The following is a 20,232-nucleotide window of genomic DNA, read 5'->3' as shown; positions in this document are numbered from 1 at the left end:
GTATTAATAGCATTTGAATATTAATATATATTTCTTTTAAAGTTTTCCACTTCAGATCTTAGAATCTAAACTGAGATGGATTTTAATGTGTAACTATAACCACTAGAAAAACACATTTCTGTACATTTTGAACCACATAACATACACATAACACAAAGATATTATTGTCAACATTATTAACGTTTGTTGATACCCTTTAAAAAACACCCATATGTCCTATTAAAATCACCACATGACGGCATAACGCAAACTCGAGTGATTCATCTTGACGATAGACGATCTTTGACACACCTTGTCAAACAAATTCCTGTCATAACTTGCAAAATAAAGCCTCTGACACCTCCATCATCTTTGTAATGTGGAACCTTTGGGTGGTATCCGTTCAAACATGATTGGAATCCGAAATAACAATGACTTTTTCCACTCATTAAGGGTTTGTGTGTATGTTACCATAACAGCCAGTTTAATAGGCCTGCCACATGGTCATCTAATTGTTCTGTGCTTTCCTCACTGCTTCTGGAAAAAGACACAAAACTCTGACAAGTTTGGACATTTCTTTCATTTTAATCTTTTTTGAGAGATGTGTGGACAATATCAGAGAAAATTCTCAGAGGTGACTTTATATACATTTTGCAATGTGGAAAGAGAAGAAGACAAGGACAGTAAAATTAAGAAAACATGAACCAGACACTTGTCAGATGATCGTGGGTAACTCTAAGAAATCAGTTTCCAGGAGGAGGACTGTGAAGCAAGAGGAGAAGATCAAAGTTACTACATCGAACAGCAAATGTGTCACAACTACATGTGAGACATCCGGGAACATAATGAGGCTTTGTGTCAACCTAATGCCTGTTCTTGCAGCAGCCAAGGAGCATGCAGAGGAAGAGGAGGGGAAAGAAGATGAGAACAGCTGTATAAAGAAACCAGAAACCAGCAGCAAAAATGACCCATGTGTCACAGAATCAGTGGAACAAACACTCAATCCATGTGATTCTTACACAGGATTACATTTGGATACCAAAAACCCTCCAAGTCCTCAATTTGTGCTGCCACCTATAACTCAACCTAAACCAGCTCCTGAGTGCTGTGACGGCCATAGGACCAAGAGGTGCCACACACCTCTACCTCCCGTCCGCTCATCTGAGCACACCAGAGCCATCTCTTCAAACTTTACACTAAACGGCTGCGGAGGCGACGGGTTAGTTACAGGAGAAGAACCAGACAGCAGGCCCTGGATAGACAATCCTCTGTTCTCTAAAAGTGTGAGTAAACCACAAAACCAGCTGACTAATTCTGATCTGTGACATTTTTTAACCATCATTTAAGACTCATCACATCTCCTTCTGAAAATCCTGACATGGGTGCTGATGGGTTTGGCTCATGTAAAAGTGGTTCATTTTCTCTTACAAGGACGATAAGAGATTTATGTTTTACCTTAACTTGCAACCAGCAGGAACTGATCATGATGAGCAGATCACTTACAGAAAAAATGATTGAGTCACAGTCTAACACAACTGGGAAGAACACATTAGCCAAGCAGAGTCAAAATCCAAAAGGTTTTGGCCAATAAGCAGGTTTTAAAAGTGACTTCCTGAGCAATGATTGAGTCACTGGCACTGATAAGAAACTACACATATGAAAATCTACACTCGCTGCATGCATTTTGTACTCATACTGCCCAACAACACACAACAAACCTTTAATGTCATAACATATGTTTGCTCCAGATATTACCTTGAAGTAGTTTTTCTTCAAATGTTAAAGGATGCAAATTATTTGGTGGCTCATTTATTGCAAAGCATTGCAAAAGTCCTCAACACTATTAAAATTAAACTCCAACAGCAATTTAGTTCAAGATACTCAGACACCAGTGGTGCACAGGAACTAAATACAGTTACTCAAGTACTGTACTTAAGTAGAATTTAGAGGTCCTCGTATTTTACTTAAGTATTTTCCTTTTTATGCAACTATATTATTGGTATTGGTATTTTCACTTCTGTAATGATCAGAGTACTCCACTACTGTCATAATACACAGCCTACAAAATACACAAACTACAATAGGACGACACTGCGTACGTTAATAACAACAGATTTGAAACTTTAAAGGTCTGACTGACTCTCCTCTTTTGTTCTCTGCACAGAGATCTGCTGAGTTTCGTCTTCCTGACATCTCGTTGTCCAGTCTGGATGCCCTGCTGCAGACGGTCACACAGAAGCTGGGGAAGAAGAGGAGAGGTGGTGACAATGGACCATGGAGACCTGTCCAGTGCGATCGTCTGCTCATGGCTGCTGGTGAACAACGTTTGAGAGAGAAAAGTGTCAGGCATGTGTGTTTGATGGTTTTTGAGTACAATTGTAATCTTATTATTCATTGTACTGTAGTTATAGTATGAAAGGAGGCTACATTATCAGGATTGCAGTATTATACACATTGAGGAACAGACTGGAAAATTTGACAGGGTTTTCTTTGCATAATTTATTATTTATTAGTTAAATGAAATTTGGTGTTTCCTACTTAAATCACTGTCATTTTGTTATCACTAAACACGTTATTTAAATAGGTTTATTACATATAGAGTTTTTGCAGGTAGCTGTAACGTGTTTTCATTTTACTTATCAACAGGACAAAATAAAGAACATGTAATGTCTGTCCTTTTTTTTTTTCCTTTAACAGTGAAGCAACAGAATCATCAGTAGCTGGATGCAGTGTAAACAGACAGAGGAGCCTCCCTCCGCTTTTTTCTGCACCAAGATCGACGCTCATCCTCACTATGACGAAGAAAAACCTCCTGACTCCCAACACACTGCCGAGATCCATCAAAATCAGCCAACTGGACTCAAAACATTCAGCACAGTATTTTTAAAAATGACTCAGGAAACCAAATAGATTTATTTTCCTTCAGGACGAAACATTCATAACAGACATATACCCGTTTTTTTTTTCTACACTAGCATATATTAAGTATATAATATACATCTTATAGTAGTTGCACAGATTAATTTATGTTCAAGTAGAACTTTTCAAGCATAATAAAAGTACATTCAGCGGAACAGACTTTCATTCCAAAATGAGACATCCACCATTTAAATCCAGCTTCATGTTTAGGTTTTGCATGATTTCAGCTTTTTCAGTACATTTAACATTTTTAAACATTATATTTTAATGTAACAGTTTGCATTTTGGAATGAAATCCTTCCGATATTTGATGTGTGTCTCATGCCTATAGTTACTATTGTAACAATCTTCTTCACATAACATAACACAACACATAACACTGCATCACAGTGCAGAAACAACCTGCTCTGGCCATTCAGTCAGCTGTGTCATTTTTTGATAGAAAGGAAGAAATAATTTATTAAAGAAAAATAATTTTAAAGAATAAAACTGTTTACCACAGGTAATCCATTTGCGTCTGGGGTTTACAGCTTAGACGTAACGTTACTATTTATTCTTTGATCTATAATATTTTTTGGATTGAATTTGCGTGATGTACAAGAATCTGTGACAAGACCCGGCAGCTCGAGACTTTTTTTGTTTGATATTTTAAAAATATTTAAATATCTTGTGATAAGTAAATGACAAACTTTGCTTAATTATTAAATAACCAAAATGACAGTAAATAGAATAAATAGAAGTGCAGATTTTTTCCTCATCCTATGTAATACCCTCTGACACTGTCACACAATCACACAAAATAAAAAAACAAAAACATTTTTGACAGATGAAAGACAAAAAAAAAAATCTTGATTTACAAAACAATAACACTGTAAAGTTCATCATTAAGCATTTAAGAGGTTTTTAACCAGTAACTTGCAGTAACAATTCTCTCCACATAAGAGACATAATATATAATGTTCAGAAACAACCCCTCAAATGTTTCTTGATATATAAAATCATCTTCATAATTACATGTAACACAAGTACTTCAGCTACTGCGTGAGAGTTTGCAGCATTTTCATTTTTCAAAGTGCTTTCTGCAAAATAAAGTTGAGATTGTGAAGGGTCTAATGATTGAGCCCTGAGGAACGCCATCGTCATCATACATCATACATACATCAAGCTTTGCATATATAATATTGGTTTAAAATAAAGAAACCATAGCTTTGGAGTGATGTGACTGATACAGAAAAACACAGTGTAAGATCTATGAACCCCAATAAAGGGTATAAAGCTACAGATCTGTTAAAAGATGAACAAGGCACCAAAGCCACAGTTGGAAGCAATAACTTTTGGTTCTTTCTTCAGATAAATTTTATCTCTAATGACTCAGTTTCACAAACAGTGATGCCTTCAAAGTCGCTCTTTTTCACTGTCCACCTTTCATATTGCATATTGAGGTCACCGCCAATGCTGAGCAACATTCACATGAACATACGGTGAAAAATGAAAAGTTTGTGACTGTAGTTGGTCCTTTCAACTCCTGTTGCACCAGTCCACTTCATAGTGTGCTGTCCTGTGTGTTGCTGTTGACCATAAAGAGTGCAGTAGGATCTTTACTGGAGCTTTCTGCATTGTGTATGGACCCACTGGATTTCCTGGATTCTCCCTGAACTCCATCATTACTGCTGTCTGATCCACTGTTGCCCCTTCGCCTTGCCTGATTTGTCTCCTCTGGCTGAGGTATTCTGGTCATTGCCATACTGCTGCTTTTTTCTACAACAGCTTTGCCTTCTTTAGATTTGACCTTGCTAGCTTTTGCCTTTTTTGATTTACTCTCATGCGGTTTGCTGTCGGATGACATCCCCTGCTGCTTTGGAGTCTTGCTTGGCTGAGGGGGTGTTATTGGTGGCGGTGGTTGGATGGTGGGAGGGTTAATTCTGGTGGGCAGTGCATTCAGGTGGGTGTGTACTGTACTGTTGCCTGTGACCACCTCTGTGAGGTGGTCATCATCAGACTGCTCCTTGGCAAAGTTGACAAACACCTGCAAGAATGAACCAGCTTCAGTGTCACATTAATTCATTCTTTAATTCATTTATATTAGCCTGGTCAGCCATCAAGCTAATGATAGTCAGCTATACGTCATGTTCCTGTTATTAACACATCCAGCTAATGTATGTAGTAGAAGCATGGAGATGAATGAGTTGAGACAAGCTTTCTTTGCTATCCCCTCATTGCAGCATAATATAACTACTGCTCCTAATACCATCACCATAATAATTATTACTGTCACTTATTGGAGGATATTTGTGATGCAGAGCTCTGTTTAGTTCTATTTACAGAGATTTGAATTCTTTCATCCCAATTGCATCATTGTTCTCACCTGGTCAAGGGTGGTCTGTGAAACAGAGAAGTCAGTGATGCCCAGCTCTTCATAGTTGTTAGCAAGCACATCAAAGACACGAGCCAGGCAGCAGGCATGTGAGGACAGCTGGAACTGCAGCACGTTTTGGTGGCGCTCCTTCAGCTCGATGCTGGGAAAAGAATTCTTCATGTAGATGCTAATGGGGCACGAGTCTGGGTTGGATCTATTGTCCACCACACGGAGGATGATGGTGTAACCATCGCCAAACCTGCAAGATGATTTAGATACTTTAGATAATTTTGAACTTTTCAGACCCTGATCACTGTTTTCATTTGTCTCATGACTGTAAACCTCGTTAAGTGACTCAGTCAGCTGCTTTAGTGTCACAGTAAAACTCCCCAGAACTATCAGCACACAGAGGGTCCTTCACAGATCTCTTCACCTCCACAGGAACAATGAAATTATTGAATCAGGAAGCATGCTTTGGTTTCATTGCCTTTCAAAAGTCCAGTGGTCATTTAGGAACCAATATGACTGAGGAGGGCTGAACTTAAACACTGTGGGCACAAATCTCCAATATTCATTCACTGAGTGATAAACTATGTGATTTTAACTTGTAATGTTGAGGTGAGACAGAATATGTAAAACCAATTTAGACAGTTGAGTGTGTTTACCTGTTCTTCAGGTGTTGCACAGATCCAAGACACTGAAATCTGCCGTTGACCATGATGGCCATTCTGGTGCAGAGAGCCTCACATTCCTCCATGCTAACCACACAGAGATAGATAAACCTATTAACATATATACTGTGTGTGCACTGTAAGGAAACTCTGAGCTGACAGGATGTTGTGGCTCTTCCTGTTACTGTGTCTTCAGAGTATGTATCAGAATAATTTAGCGTACAACTCCTCCTACCTGTGGGAGGTGAGAACTACAGCTCTCCCCTCTTTGATGACGCTGAGGATGCAGTTCCATAGAAACCTCTTAGCTTTTGGGTCCATGCCGGTGGTAGGCTCATCCTGAAAAGAATGAAAGAAATCAAAGGATCAAGGAAACAAGTAAGTGTGACGGAATTTTCCTCCTTTAGGCCTAAAAGGTAATATGACACTGAAAAATGAAAATGAGAAAAATGGAAAATTCCTTCACACTAAGTGTTGAGTCGAAACATACTAACCTTCAGTAACCTTACAACACGCTTGAGGCCAGAGCTAGTACAGATATTACTGTAGTGGCACCACAAATCAAGCTACTAACTAACCACATCATCTGGGAAAAATAAGCTTTATAGGAACCTGAATGCACATTTTGAGAATGGGAGATCCTGTACAAATTTTCAAGTTTTCTTTATTGTGCCAGTATGTTTTTGATGCAAGTGTTGTTAGGTACTTCATGTAGAGATATCCATGTGCTTTTAATGTTTGAAATCTTATTCATTCAGATATAAATGTAAATTGAGAGGCATTTTCCCCATGTTCACCCAACTAATATAGGATTTAAAAGGTGATATTCTAAAAGGCTCATCCTCTGCTGCTCTCCAGCTCTTGGTGAATCAGTTGGATTCTCACCAGGAATATAACAGGCGGAGCCCCGATGAGGGAGATGGCAGTGGAGAGTTTTCTCTTGTTGCCTCCACTGTAGCCTCCAGCCTCTCGCTCAGCGTACTGGGTCAGTCCCAGCTTCTTCACCCCCCACTGTGCCACCTACAGGACAGCAAAGAAAGTACATTACTATATAATCCTGCACAGTGCAGATAAATAAACCTGTCACTGCAGACCAGTTTGACACCTAGTCTGAGAAAATTCAGGTGTCACAACTTATAACATCTTAATTTCAGTTTTGAGGAGAACTGCTCCTTTATGTTACCTTGGCGACAGACTCCTCTGGCACTCCCCGCAGGCGGGCGTACATCTCTAGATGTTCCCGACCCGTCAGCAGGTCGCTGATGGCGTCAAACTGTGGACAGTAACCCATCAGCTGGTGGACTCGCTCCATTTCTGTCAGTACACTGCGAACCAGAAGAACACGGTTTCACTCAACTACCAGTACTAATACCGCTGCTCCCACTGCTATTGCTATTAGGACTAATGACAGTATGACTGCTGGGCTCCTACTACTTTAGTTATCGTACTTGTACTACTACTGTACCATTGCTAACCTTACTTCTACTGCTGATGTTACTATGTTTTTAATGGTGCTACTACTTTAGTACCAAAATGATTATACAAGGCACACCTGCAATGGCAGCCCATTACTAGTACTTCAACAACTACTGACACCTCTAGGACTTCTGATGATTACCACTAGTATGACCACTGCTGCTACTACTACTACTACTACTACTACTACTAGTAGTACTAAAAGACTACAACTATTACCATTACTGCTATGTCTTCTATTATTGTACTCATTAATAGTACCTGTTATTAAACTACTGCTAATGCTAATGCTAACGCAATTTCTACTACTGCTATGACAAGTACACCTGCTTCTGCAATTACTATATCTGCAACTATTACTACTACAATTACTGGTACTTCTACTACTGTTGCTAATACTACCTATATAATTGGCACTCTCTCTACTACTCATTTCTACAATTGTGCTGATTGTAAAATCAACAGAACTACTACTTCTATTACTTATGTAGTTGTGACAACATCTACTGCTTTGTAGCTTATTTCATAATTTAGAAGTCTTGATGATATTCTATTGGCAAATTACTGAATACTGTACCCCCCCAATTTTTTTTTTTTAATGAGCTCACCAAGAGAAAAAGCCTTTCTAAAAGTTGAATATCTGTGTGGCAGAGGTGGTCTGTACCTGTTTTGATTAAGGAAAGCCTCTCCGTAGGTGATGGCTGTGTCTCCAGTCAGCATGCGAAAGGTAGAGGTCTTCCCTGCTCCGTTCACCCCCAGCAGGCCAAAACACTGAAACACACAGAGAACACAACAACAAGTTACACATATATCTGTACACATGCAGCAGCTGTAGTTAGCACCTGGTACCATTCAGTGAGTCATAAACGGCATTAGAAATGGTTTCCGATGATGACTGTATCTACAGTGGTTATAGTATTTATGACTGACAAACAGTGCTACTAAGAACAAAAGTCAGACAGTATGTGTGTTTTATTGTACTATGATGTAACAAGTGTTGTTTTTGGTGTGTATGTCTCTCACCTCGCCACGAGGAATCCCGAGGCAGAGACGATCCACCGCTGGCTTTCTGCCCGATTTATAAACCTGCCAAACAAAAACTCCTTTGTTGTATGATTAACCCGGAATTCACAATGATGCAGTCAGATCAAGAAGTCTGTCAGTGTAGGATCAGAAGGAGAGCTTTACCAAGGACTGCGCTCATCACTCTGACTGAATACACTGAATGTACATGTAGGTGCAAGAAGATGCTGTGACGATTTATTCACTGGTTTTCAGTCATTTCAGAAACTCTTACAAAAATACACACCTTTAGCTCTTACAAGCGGAACTCTTTATGTCAACTGAACGCAGAGATCTGCCGCCATTCAGCCACAAAACCGTTAAAGAGGTCTATAGGCTTGCATGCTGGTTGTACCTTGCTCAGGTCAATCATGGTGAGGATGTCTGATTGGGCTTTGCCATTTCTGACCCTCTCTCTTTCCCTGGCGACGTCCTCATCCTCTGGATCAAGAGGAGGCATCTCAGGCTTGACCCACCAAGGCCTGAACAGAAGGATACAAGATCACCCTGTAACATTTCATTTTACTACTATGGAGGAGTGAAACTACGAAAGCAATCTGTCTCGTTTCTACACAGAGGACATTAATTGGTGGTTTCACGCATTTGTTTATCTTACATGCTTTTAGAAATCATTGTGGTACTGATGATGCAGCTTGGTCTCAACCAAAAGCTCTGTCTGCATTTTATGAAAATATTTACATCCTACTAACTATCTACCATTTACTGATATATGGTAGAGAAGTGTTGGGGTGAGAAACAGGAGAAGCAGAGAGGGTCTTCCACTGATTTAGAATTGTTTTAAACATACCTGAAGCGAATGAAGAACTTGTACTGCAGCAGTATGGTGAAGATGAAGAAGACAACGCCTTCAGCTGCCATTGCAAACAGGTTCTTCCCTACAAAGTCCCACTGCAGTGGGTCCAGAGTCGGCTTTGTGCCTGGAGGAGGAAGAAAGACATGCAAAGAGATTCTTTACATCCAGTACATATGTCTTTGCAGATCTTCAGTCCTGTGCATTTGCTGCAATCTAACAAATGTTGAAGTGTGTGAAATAAAGCCTTAACAACATAATATAAAATTCACTGGATATTATATATTCAAACTGAAGTGCACAATGACCACAACACTGCATCAAAAGCAGAGAAATTTAGGGTTTCCTTGGGCAAAATCATTTAAAGTTTTGAAATACTGAACAGACATTTGGATGATAGATATCTATTTAGAGGAGGATATATAGCTACCCAGTCTCTGGAAGGCGTCTGCCATGGCCTGGTTTTTGGCCATGTCAATGAGTCCTCGTCCCAGGCAGAAGTGAGGGAAGATGAGAAACACCTTTTTTAGGATCCTGTTCACTTCATTCAGATGCTGGAAAGTAAGTAAGTCAAATGAGCACTAGGGCATTCATGACATTGCATTTTGAACTACTCCAAAAAAGCAGTCAACTTGTCAACTAGTTCTGTACTCTGAGAGGCTGTACAGATGAGCTGTGATCTGATTGGACTTAAGTCCTAGCAAGCTTGTCTGAGCTGGAGCGACTGTTTCATCGCAGTAACAACGAGACCGCTTTCTTGCAGGGGTAGCTGGAATCTTTCCTTCCCTAAATACCTTAAATCTCTTTATTTAACATGGCATAACATGGAAAATGACTTCAAACAAATCTATGTCTGCTATTTCCACACTGTTGACAGTAGTCAAGCATTTGGGCGTTGACTAGTCAACTAGTTTGCTATTCTGTGAAACCCCTAATGAGCACAAAATAAATAATAATAATAATAATAATAATAATAATACATTTTATTTATAGGCGCCTTTCTTGACACTCAAGGTCACCTTACACCATCAATCATAAAAACAGACACAATATTAAAAGAAACAATAAAGATAAAATGCAAAATACAATTTAAATTAGGCAATGCAGCTGTGATCAGAGGGAAAAATTATTTTTGGTCACATTGCACAGAATAATTTAGCAATCAACATCTGGCTTTCATTCATCTTGCTTCCATTGAACATTTTCCCCCCAAAACCTTTCAAGTTGAAAGCTCAGTGTGGATGAATGAATTCTCACTGATGAAGCTGCTGCTGCTGTTATGTATAGTTGTATAGCTGCTGCATAATTTAATGTTCCTATATATATATATATATATGGGTCTTCTGCCTTATTATTATCATGGAGCCAATAAATGAGGATTTCTTTCTCCTGCTTGTGCACACTGGTGATGTTTGTACCTCGTCAACAAACAGCTCCAGGACGAAGGTGGCGATGCTGCCATTGATTCCGATGAAGAGGTTGACGGAGGTAAGAATGACATAGGCTGTGCTGGGGACGGTGAACACAAAGGATGCTGGGTACATCAAAGGAGTGATGGACCACCTAATAAGAATGAGTTAGGGTTATTCAATTAGTAAAGACAGACAACCTTACTTTGGATGCAGACCACGATTTGACTGGGACGATAAAGACTTTGCTTACAGAGAAACGAAGAAGAGAAAATTGTGTGAGATAGTAAAGAGTAAATTGAAGTAACATGGAAGCAGTGTAAACATTTTAGTTACTTCCATCCCAAGGTTATTTTGAAGAGATTACAATTGCAAATGTGTTTGCCTTTGCACACAGTACAGAGGAGCACACAGCATGTTAAATTGATCTCAATTCAGTGCAGCATGACAGTAAGAATTAGATTAAAATATTGAGACACACAGATCAAATTAAAAGTGTTGGGCATGAGTCACCCTGACCATTCAGTCTGGTCAGATATGATGACACATGAAGCTTAACAGCATGGACAGAAATCAATGGAGTCTTCCTGAACGTACCCATAGAGCAGGAGCAGCAGGACGAGAGCTGGCAGGTTGGTCTCTGAGACATACGACTGCTGCTGGAAAGCGATGAAAATCAGCACGACAATGGTGGCTGGGACCGTGTAGTTCAACTGACAAGATGACAACACAAACCTCCATTAATGCAGATGTCTGACTGAACTGCTCTCATACAGTTTAAATGTGAGCAGAAATTATTGAACATATTTGCAGAGTGAGAAGATATTATGTACACTTTTAGATTGTTGTTGAAACCTTGCATTATAACAAGTGTGGCACTAGTGGCTGATAGAGTAAAGAAAATGTCTCTTCTCCTTTCTCTGGAGGACTCACCATGTCCCAGGTGAAGTTAGCCAGCCAGTAGACAATCGGTTTGACCCCACTGACAAACTGAAGGTGTTTGGCTTTGCTAACTCGCTCCTCAATCAGAAAAAGGACAAAGCTGGCCGGCACAAAGGACATGGCAAAGATCACGCAGATGGAAACCAGAACATCTACTGATGTGGTAACCCTGAAAGAGGAAGCAGGGAAAACATATTAACACACACAAAAAATACACAGTGGACCTTTGGATTTTACAACTCACTCTTTGTCCTCTTTCTTTACTTCTGATATTCAGTTAATAAGTTGTCCTGACTAGGCTGAATTTACCTCTTGAGACAAAAGATGGTAACATTACAAGCACTCAAATCTAAAAATTGCACAGCAGAAAACTAACATGGCCATTTCGGTGAGTTTTTCCTTGGTGAGGTTGAGTGGATGGTTGTAGGCAGTGATGCCGTGTCTCCTCCTCTCTGGGCCTGGTGGCAGACTCGCTCTCAGCAGACCGTTGTTCATCACATTGACAAATGACACCATGGTATGCCATCCTTTGTTGTTGTACCACACCTGAGTACAGCAAAGACAAACATTTGTCACTATAAAACTCAATTGTAGCTAACTGGAAAATGTCTGGACACAAAAACAAACGCAAAGATATAGCAGACAGCTAAATGCAGCCAAACACACAAAACGCATCACTTGCTTTATGTGTCTGAAATTATTTTAAGTGTTTCAAGGAAGATTTTTTCATTAAAGACAAAATGAGGACAGAAGACAGATAAACAGACACACATTTACCTTGACATTGTTTTGACTGTACAGTCCTCCTAGAAACCCCGGCAGTCTGTTCAGCAGATGATCCAGTGAGCTGTTCTGTGGTGAATCAAAGAACATCAGAAAACATTAAGAACATTCAGCAAACAGTAGTTTCAGTTAAATGTGACTAAGACCTAATTTATACCTGTGGAACTCGGTAACGAGTCCTGATGGCCATGACTGATTCTTGGACAGGGTGGACCTGAGATAAAGTCTGAGTGCTGCTGCCCCCGAGGGAGAAGCCTCCGTATCTGCAACACAGAAATGAAACTTTGATTAATTCTTTTAAATTTACAGTGTAAGACAGCTTCTTTTTACACAAGTACACAAGACTAAAACTGCGAACTCTATAAGGAATGCAGATATTTTGCTTTCAAAATGATATTTTCAGCAGCTTACCTGAATTCATTCACCCACTTCTTGGTTTTTAGACTGTTAAAGACACAAAGGGAAAAGAGTGAATGAAAATATTAATGCATTTCGATTTTTACATCTCATAGCATCAGATTAGTTTCAGGGACAGTTTGAGTATCACATGGTGGTACTTTTGTGTGCAAAGATATTTCATGTCACCCCATAAAAATACACAGTACCACAAAATACACACAACTAACAATAAGGTTGAAAGTCATATGGTTTGTAAAAGTAAAGCAATACAAGACTTTTGTGATCAAATGAAAGGCATTGATAAAGAATTAAAAGCATTCCTAATTATTCTGAGGCATTTTGCTCATTAGGAAATAAATACAGATAAAATATAGATATAATTGGGTCAATTTCTCAACACCATAGGAAGAGAAAGCAACAGTACTGTATTTTAGATGCTTGGCTCTCTGTTATCTACATCAAAACCAAAAACCAAAACGAGTGAATAAAAGTAACATAATTAAATGGAATACCAAATAGTAATGCATGTAATTGTATTTTATTTGATGAACTACCTTTTCTTCAAGATCTGAGGGTAGGTTTTCACCAGGTAATCAGAGAGGTTATAACTTGTCAGATTTTGGAGGATGTCTCCAGTCAGTCTCTTCATCTGAAAGATAACAGCCAGATATAGACACAAGCTACAGTATATTTCACCCTATAATATCATGAACAAGCAAACATTTAATGAAAACGTTACAAAGGATCTAATTTGGCCTTTGTATGTGATCCATTTTAAATTCAGTCCGATCAACAATCCCTGATGCAGAAGTCAGATCATTCAACATTCTGCACTAAGTCCTAATAATAAGTCCTGACCTGTGGAGGTGGCAGTCCACCGGCACCCTCTGGGCAGTCAGGGAGCATCCGGCGGACGTCCTCTGTGCTACACTGACAATCAGGGGAGGGTCTGTCTTTGCTCCAGTTGCCTCTGCTGAACATTTGCCAGGTGGAGTAGGAGACCTGTGGCCGCATGAAAAGACCACCCCGCTCCCTTTCACACTGAGGACTCCTGCAGGGAGAACAGGGAATGAACATGGAGTAAAGGTTTGTGGTTTTTTAGGCACTTAAATGCTGCCTCAAAAACACCGTGCATTAAAACTACTACAAACTTTAAATGTATACAGATTTACCCAGACCGAGGAATTTGTGTTTGTGGAGGGAAATCTTACAACTGATGCTGCAATTTCTACAAAACGCCAGCAAAGGTCATAGATTACTGAGCATGTCCGATCAAAAGACTACACTTTGTGAAGATCACAGGTGCATAATTCTTACTTTTATCCAAAATAGTAATCCCTATGTAAGGAAAGTATAATGAATGATTTGTAGTAAATTTGTCTATATGTCTTTCAGTGCACAACGTTTAAGATCCTGATGTCACAGAGCTTTGTGCCACTACCTTCATCACTGTTGCTTTCATTCTCTGTTTTTTCTGATGCTGCTGAGACAAATTACTGTATTTCCAGAAGATAACTTACGTGCTGTTGTCTTCTTCCTCTTTCTCCATGCACTTGGTACCAAAACCTGGTGGATCCAGGAGAGCTTCCAGCAGGTTCTCCATGGCTGGGTTCCCAGGTGCATCGTTGCTGTAAATATTAATCCAGCAGTGAGGACACTTATCTAAATAAGAATAAAATTGCAAAATGCTATTTCACAGAATCAAACCTATACTTGACTAGTGACCAATATTTTCTGTCCTGACTAAAGTAATAGTGAATACTTGGGTGCTGGCCTACCTGAAGAAGGTGTACTGTTCTCCATACATCCATGGCTGCAGCTGCAGCGCGGGATATTTCCCGAATGGAGGCACGATGAGGCTAAAGAGCAGAGCTACCAGCACGAACACAGCAGGCAGGACAATCTGAAGCACAAATCAACCTTCAGCTGAAACACTCAAGACCAACTTCAAAGAGAGTGATTAATATTCACAGAATTCTTATAAAATAAGAAGTCGACTATTTTTTAGCCAACTGTCGAAGCACTGTGCAAGAAAGGACAGCGCTTTCATTACGGAGACCCTGAACCCTATGACTATGGATGGACTTTGAATCAGCTGCTGTAGCTGTTTGTCATCACCTGAGCGAAGAAGCCCCTGCGGCTCCTTCGGGCATAAAGCCAGCGTTTAATGAAGAGAGCCCTCAGCTGCTGCCAGGTCAGCCACCAGCCAGTCACGGGGATCCAACCTCGGCCATCTCCACTGAGCAGGTCTGTCTCCTGAGGTTCTGCGAGCAGGAAAAAAAATGCAGGGTGAGAGCTTCCACTGATATATTGAGCTGATAAATACTAAGACTGCTGTAGTGCCGTCGACCACTGAACATTTTATTTTTCCAAACCAAAGATTGATTTTCAGTAAGCGCTGATCTGAAAGTACCTTGCTTACGCAGCCTTTTCCTTCCTGGCAGCATTATGGAAATAAACAGTCACAGTTGGAAACAGAAGAGCACACTAACTATACATAGAAACACTGTGGTATTTACACAACACTATGAGTCTGCTGTGTAAGTGTGCATACCTGTCTCTGGTTCTTCAGCATGTTGTCTCTCTGCTCTCTGCCCAGCTGACGGCTGCTGCCTGTGTGGCGATTCAGCCTGCTCCTCTGGTTCAGCATCCACGCCGGTTTCCTCTGCCACTCGCAAAAAAATCTGGAAAAAAACAGAACGGTCTAGATAGAAGATTAACCTCCTCCTTACAAACATAACAAGGTGCTCTTGAGGGAGGATCCAATGTGAAAAGAATTCACTTCCTGTTGGTGGAGAATTTTATTTTTGACAAAAGGGTAAATCTACAAGATCTCAATGGACGCATGATACTCTCCTCTGCTCCAGCCCAGGATGGAGAAACTTTTAATGAAAACTTTCACCTACTGCAGGAATAACTTCAACACAAGGCATTCATTTCAACTTATCCATGTTTAAGCTGTGACAGATTTTCAGTTTTTCATTGAAGAAGTGAAAGCTGAAGCTGTAGACAGCAGGTGGCAGTAAAAAGGCAACCAGTAGCTTTACACGGAGGTCAGAATAGCAGAGAGTGATTGACTTACTCATACTGAGCAAACGTATCAGGCCCCACAAGTCTGCTATCAGGGCTAATCTGACAGTAACATTAAATCCGTTAAGACCATGGCTGCTCCACAAATATCCAGCCCTCCCGACAGCACCTGGTTGAGCTCCTGTAAGTCACACTGGTGGGATGGCTAAAGCCCCACTAAAGGTGATTCTGTCACTCACTCACTCACACACACACACACACACACACACACACACACACACACACACACACACACACACACACACACACACACACACACACACACACACACACACACACACACACACACACACACACACATGAAATCAGGTAAGGTCAGTGGGAAAGTGTTTCAGGGCCAGGCAGGCTGCCTCGTTGCGTGATGTTAAAGTTGGACAGAAGCTGTTAGTTTCAGTTGAGCACTCTGTTGCTCATAGCAACCACTGCTGGCCACCATTTTTTCTGATGTGTGACCAAAATACTGCCAAGCATCTTTAATCTACTCCTCAAATACCCTTGTTGCAGCACGGCCTGCAGACACTCTTTATTAAAGCTGTTTGATGATTTGTAATTTTTAGTGTTGTGTGAACCAAGCTATCCACGAGCTGCCTGAGGCTAATGTGTTGCTAATACAAGATTAAAGCTAACTGTTTCCACCCCTGTGAACTCTGTATGCATGTTTACTAGATTAAATTAAACTGTGTTGGACTTCCTACAAGTACTTAATTGTTGATCTTTCACTGATGACGGTTTGTTTTTTCCTGTCATTAGGGACAATGTAATCAAATTGACATCCAGAGTAAATGTGTGTCAATCTATTTTCCCTATTACTCAATTAATTACCTCCACCAAGGAGATTTTGTTTTCTGTCCTTAGTACCTTAGTTTGTTTATCAGAAGGATTATGTAAAAACTACTGACCTGATTTCCATGACACTTGGTGGATGGGTTAGGCATGGGCTGGAATCGTGGGGCAGATACACAAATTATTTCACTGCTGTGAACATTAAAAGATAGAGCATTCGGCCATGGCGGCTTAAATTCCATCCATCTTAAAATAGATAGTAGATGGCAGAAAAGTTCAATGGTGTCATTGCGGGTTTCAGTCATCCAGTCACATTTTCACAGTTTCACAACTGTTCGAGTAAAAACTTTGCAGGCCAGCTGCTGTCTCCAGCCTTTATTGACTGTGGTTTAGTGTATGTGTGTGTGTGTGTGTGTGTGTGTGTATGTGTGTTTAGCTGGCTACAGAGCTGTGGACCTGCATACAGGTAGGTACAGGGAGCTTCTTTGTAGTAATTCAATTTTTTTTGGTTTATTGGACAGTGTGTGCTTCCATGAGTGTTTTGAAGTCGTCAGGAAGTGAATCAAGTGACAATTCATCGATCAAAAACAATGTAAACGTCTCACCTCCTCCAGTGTACTGTCTGACAGGCCATAACTGCTGATGCCCAGCTCGGGCAGCCTCTGATCCAGTTCGGACAGGAAGATGCTCAGGCTGCTATCCTTGGCAGCTGTTTGTGGAAGGTTGACCACCGCCTCGCGCCCTGACTCCTCCACCAGCCTAGCACCCGGGATGTGGTGCTGTGCCAGGGAGAGCAACGCCGCCAGGTCTGCCATGAAGATGATGATAAGGACAGAGATCATGTGGTGAGTGTGACCTTAGTCTGAGTGTCTTATGGTTCTTATCTAATGATCAACACAAAACCGGAAGATGTAGGATTAACACCAAACACACTAACATTGAACCAACTCTAACCAACGCTTATTTAGAGACCATCGAGCTGTTAAACACTCACATGAGCTGCTCTCTTCACTTCCCAGACCGGTGTCTTCACTCATTGACGACTCACTGTCCTGGAACACAAAGACGACAACATTTACAGCGAAGACGATGATGAAAAATATGATGTTGTGACACAAATAAAAACTGTTCACCCAGGTGGATGGATTTTCACACTTTCGTGTCATATTTCATACATTTTTTTTACTCTTGAAAGCTTTTTGTCTTTGTTTCACTCCAACACTGTTGTTCACACCTTTTCTAAAATACTGAACTTGATGTCTGTCAACACTCAACTACTGTTTTTCCGTCATCAGACAATTTATGGTCGGTGCATGTAACAGCGTCAATGTGCCAAACACTACTGAAAAATAACAAGCATTCACGTGTGTTTCCCAAATAATTTAAGTTCAGAAAAAAATAGACCTTTAGGGGAGGCAGCTTGTTAGTGCTGTTGCTGGTACTGGTGCAGATACTGGTACTGCTGGGAGTGCTGGTGTCCAGTCCCTCCCGTTTCACCACAGTGAGGTAGTACCCAGATCCAAAGCGGGATTTAAGGAAGAGCGGTGAGCCACAGCAGCACAGCTTCCCCTGGGAGATGATGGCGATTCGGTCACCTAGCAGCTCCGCCTCGTCCATGTAGTGGGTGGACAGGATTATGGTCCGGTCTGATGGACAAAGACAGCACAGACTCATATGGATCTCATATGTCTTTTACTTCTCATGCAGGTCTTGCATTTTGCTTGATCATCTTGAGATTTCTTTCAGGTTTTGCTGGGATTTTATCCTTCCAGTCTCTAGCTGCCATATTGGGGAAACTACACACCATTTTCTTAACATTTTCTCAGGGTCACTCTTTCGTGATAATTTGTAATCTTTCAATTCACATTAAGACAAAGTTATCATTCCAAAACAGCACTGTTGGTCTGGTAGGTCACGCGGACATGCCTTGCCATTTACAGCAGTATCATTTTGGACCTTTAAAATGCAGCCCCCCCCTTGACAGCATAACAGCTCCACAGCACCCTTTGTACTGCACCTTTGCGGTATTTGAGCAGCAGATCCCAGATCCCTCTGCGGGAGTAAGGATCAACCCCGGCTGTAGGTTCATCCAGGACAACCACCTTAGAGCCTCCAACAAACGCTATTGCCACAGACAGCTTCCTCTGCATGCCACCTGACAGAGACAGGGGGAGGGTTTTCATTTTGGAGCAGAGAAATCTGGATTTTCCAAGACAAAGTTGACACAAAAAGAAAATACTGTAATTTTACAAACTGATGAAAGTGATGGTCTGGTCAGGTCATGTTTCTATACAGAAGTTTACCAGAGAGGTTTTTGGTCTGTTCATGTCGTTTGTGCAGCAGGCCGACATCTTCCAGCAGAGTGTCCAGCTCAGCTTTCACCTCTGCTTCGGACAAGCCCTTCAGACACCCATAAAACCACACATGCTCCTCCACTGTTAGTCTGAGAGAGAGAGAGAGAGAGAGAGAGAGGGAAAATATGAAAATCTACTCCTTAAATAACATCTGCGTATTTTCTGGTGAAAGCCAGGCCAACCAGATCTTCTAGTGTTTTCAAGACCCATCATTTATTTCATAGTAATGTTACTACAGAAATCATCAATTGCTAATGACAGGTTGTTACCAGTCCTTTGTGACAGAACACAGCAGACAAGCCTTACATGTCAAACAGGACATTGTGTTGTGGACAAACTCCCAGAGTCCTCCGGATGATGTTCATGTCATGGCGGATGTCCATCCCTTTGATGTACACAGTGCCCGAGGTGGGTGGGAACAGGCCGGTCAGGACAGATCTGACAGACAGTAGAATAAACATTTTGTTCGGGGACACCTTCCATTTTAAATGAGATCCTGATCTCACATCTTTTACAGACTTTTCCAGTGACAATCTGTATGTTGGTGCTGGCTGAGGAACTATGTCATCTTTACTGGTAATCATAATCCTTAGTCATAATCAGTCTAACATTGCTCAAACACAAAAAGATTGCTGGCTCTTTGGCTCGATCCCCTGAAGTGTTACTCAAACAAAGTGGTTAATTCTGCATCAAATCCTTGTAAAAATGATACTCTAAACTGCCCTTGCACATATAATGAAGGAAGACATCAATGCTGATTTTCTGTCTCTCGTCAGGTCTGCTCCTCACATGGTGGTGGTTTTGCCGGCTCCATTGTGGCCAAGGAAAGAGGTGATCTGCCCCTCGTAGAACTTCAGGTTGAGGTGATTGACGGCCAGTTTGGCTCCCTTCTTGTAGATTTTCACCAGGTTTCTGATGTTCACACCCAGGGTCAGGTGAGTAGGTTCTGGTTCAATGTGATCTGATGACAAAAACACATTCTGTATATGTAGAAGGGACAATGCATGTTGGGCAGTTAAAATGGCTAATAACCGAGTACTAATTCGGCTCTCAGAGTGATGTATAATCGATGACAAATGCATAGTATGTGAGCAGAATAGAGCAGAACAGTCACAGTATGTTTTTAAATGCTGAGAACATGATTCCACCAACTTCATTACAGGACGCAACTCCAAAAGGACAGAGATTATGGGATGCA

The 20,232-nt window shown here is 40.9% G+C and overlaps 2 protein-coding genes across 4 annotated transcripts in view; one reads left to right on the top strand and one right to left on the bottom strand.

Annotated features, from left to right (window-relative positions):
* Positions 1-609: 609 nt before the first annotated feature.
* LOC139329820 (uncharacterized) lies at positions 610-2,866 on the top strand. The gene is made up of 3 exons (XM_070960344.1): positions 610-1,262; positions 2,144-2,333; positions 2,682-2,866. The coding sequence occupies exons 1-3, from the start codon at positions 636-638 to the stop codon at positions 2,864-2,866; spliced, it is 1,002 nt and encodes a 333-aa protein (XP_070816445.1). The 5' UTR covers positions 610-635.
* Positions 2,867-4,054: 1,188 nt separating this feature from the next.
* Positions 4,055-20,232, bottom strand: part of abca7 (ATP-binding cassette, sub-family A (ABC1), member 7) — a 28,044-nt gene continuing 11,866 nt past the window's right edge. For all 3 annotated transcript variants that reach the window (XM_070960341.1, XM_070960342.1, XM_070960343.1), the window contains 31 exons: positions 19,824-19,995; positions 19,341-19,472; positions 18,984-19,123; positions 18,698-18,835; positions 18,085-18,326; positions 17,675-17,732; positions 17,286-17,488; positions 15,362-15,491; positions 14,926-15,071; positions 14,586-14,710; positions 14,328-14,435; positions 13,666-13,858; positions 13,362-13,456; positions 12,820-12,852; positions 12,566-12,671; positions 12,403-12,477; positions 12,002-12,171; positions 11,617-11,794; positions 11,281-11,396; positions 10,693-10,837; positions 9,705-9,828; positions 9,272-9,401; positions 8,819-8,945; positions 8,425-8,487; positions 8,066-8,172; positions 7,109-7,250; positions 6,811-6,945; positions 6,161-6,264; positions 5,920-6,012; positions 5,264-5,513; positions 4,055-4,924 (listed from right to left, as the gene is read on the bottom strand). In XM_070960341.1, coding sequence (XP_070816442.1) covers positions 4,442-4,924; positions 5,264-5,513; positions 5,920-6,012; positions 6,161-6,264; positions 6,811-6,945; positions 7,109-7,250; positions 8,066-8,172; positions 8,425-8,487; positions 8,819-8,945; positions 9,272-9,401; positions 9,705-9,828; positions 10,693-10,837; positions 11,281-11,396; positions 11,617-11,794; positions 12,002-12,171; positions 12,403-12,477; positions 12,566-12,671; positions 12,820-12,852; positions 13,362-13,456; positions 13,666-13,858; positions 14,328-14,435; positions 14,586-14,710; positions 14,926-15,071; positions 15,362-15,491; positions 17,286-17,488; positions 17,675-17,732; positions 18,085-18,326; positions 18,698-18,835; positions 18,984-19,123; positions 19,341-19,472; positions 19,824-19,995 — 4,463 coding nt within the window. In that variant the 3' untranslated portion in view covers positions 4,055-4,441. The remainder of the gene's footprint in view (positions 4,925-5,263; positions 5,514-5,919; positions 6,013-6,160; positions 6,265-6,810; positions 6,946-7,108; positions 7,251-8,065; positions 8,173-8,424; positions 8,488-8,818; positions 8,946-9,271; positions 9,402-9,704; positions 9,829-10,692; positions 10,838-11,280; positions 11,397-11,616; positions 11,795-12,001; positions 12,172-12,402; positions 12,478-12,565; positions 12,672-12,819; positions 12,853-13,361; positions 13,457-13,665; positions 13,859-14,327; positions 14,436-14,585; positions 14,711-14,925; positions 15,072-15,361; positions 15,492-17,285; positions 17,489-17,674; positions 17,733-18,084; positions 18,327-18,697; positions 18,836-18,983; positions 19,124-19,340; positions 19,473-19,823; positions 19,996-20,232) is intronic.

This window comes from Chaetodon trifascialis, chromosome 4, assembly GCF_039877785.1.
Source record: "Chaetodon trifascialis isolate fChaTrf1 chromosome 4, fChaTrf1.hap1, whole genome shotgun sequence".
Lineage (NCBI taxonomy): Eukaryota > Metazoa > Chordata > Actinopteri > Chaetodontiformes > Chaetodontidae > Chaetodon > Chaetodon trifascialis.
The sequence above is the reverse complement of the archived record's forward strand: the minus strand, read 5'-3'. Positions and strand labels throughout refer to the sequence as shown.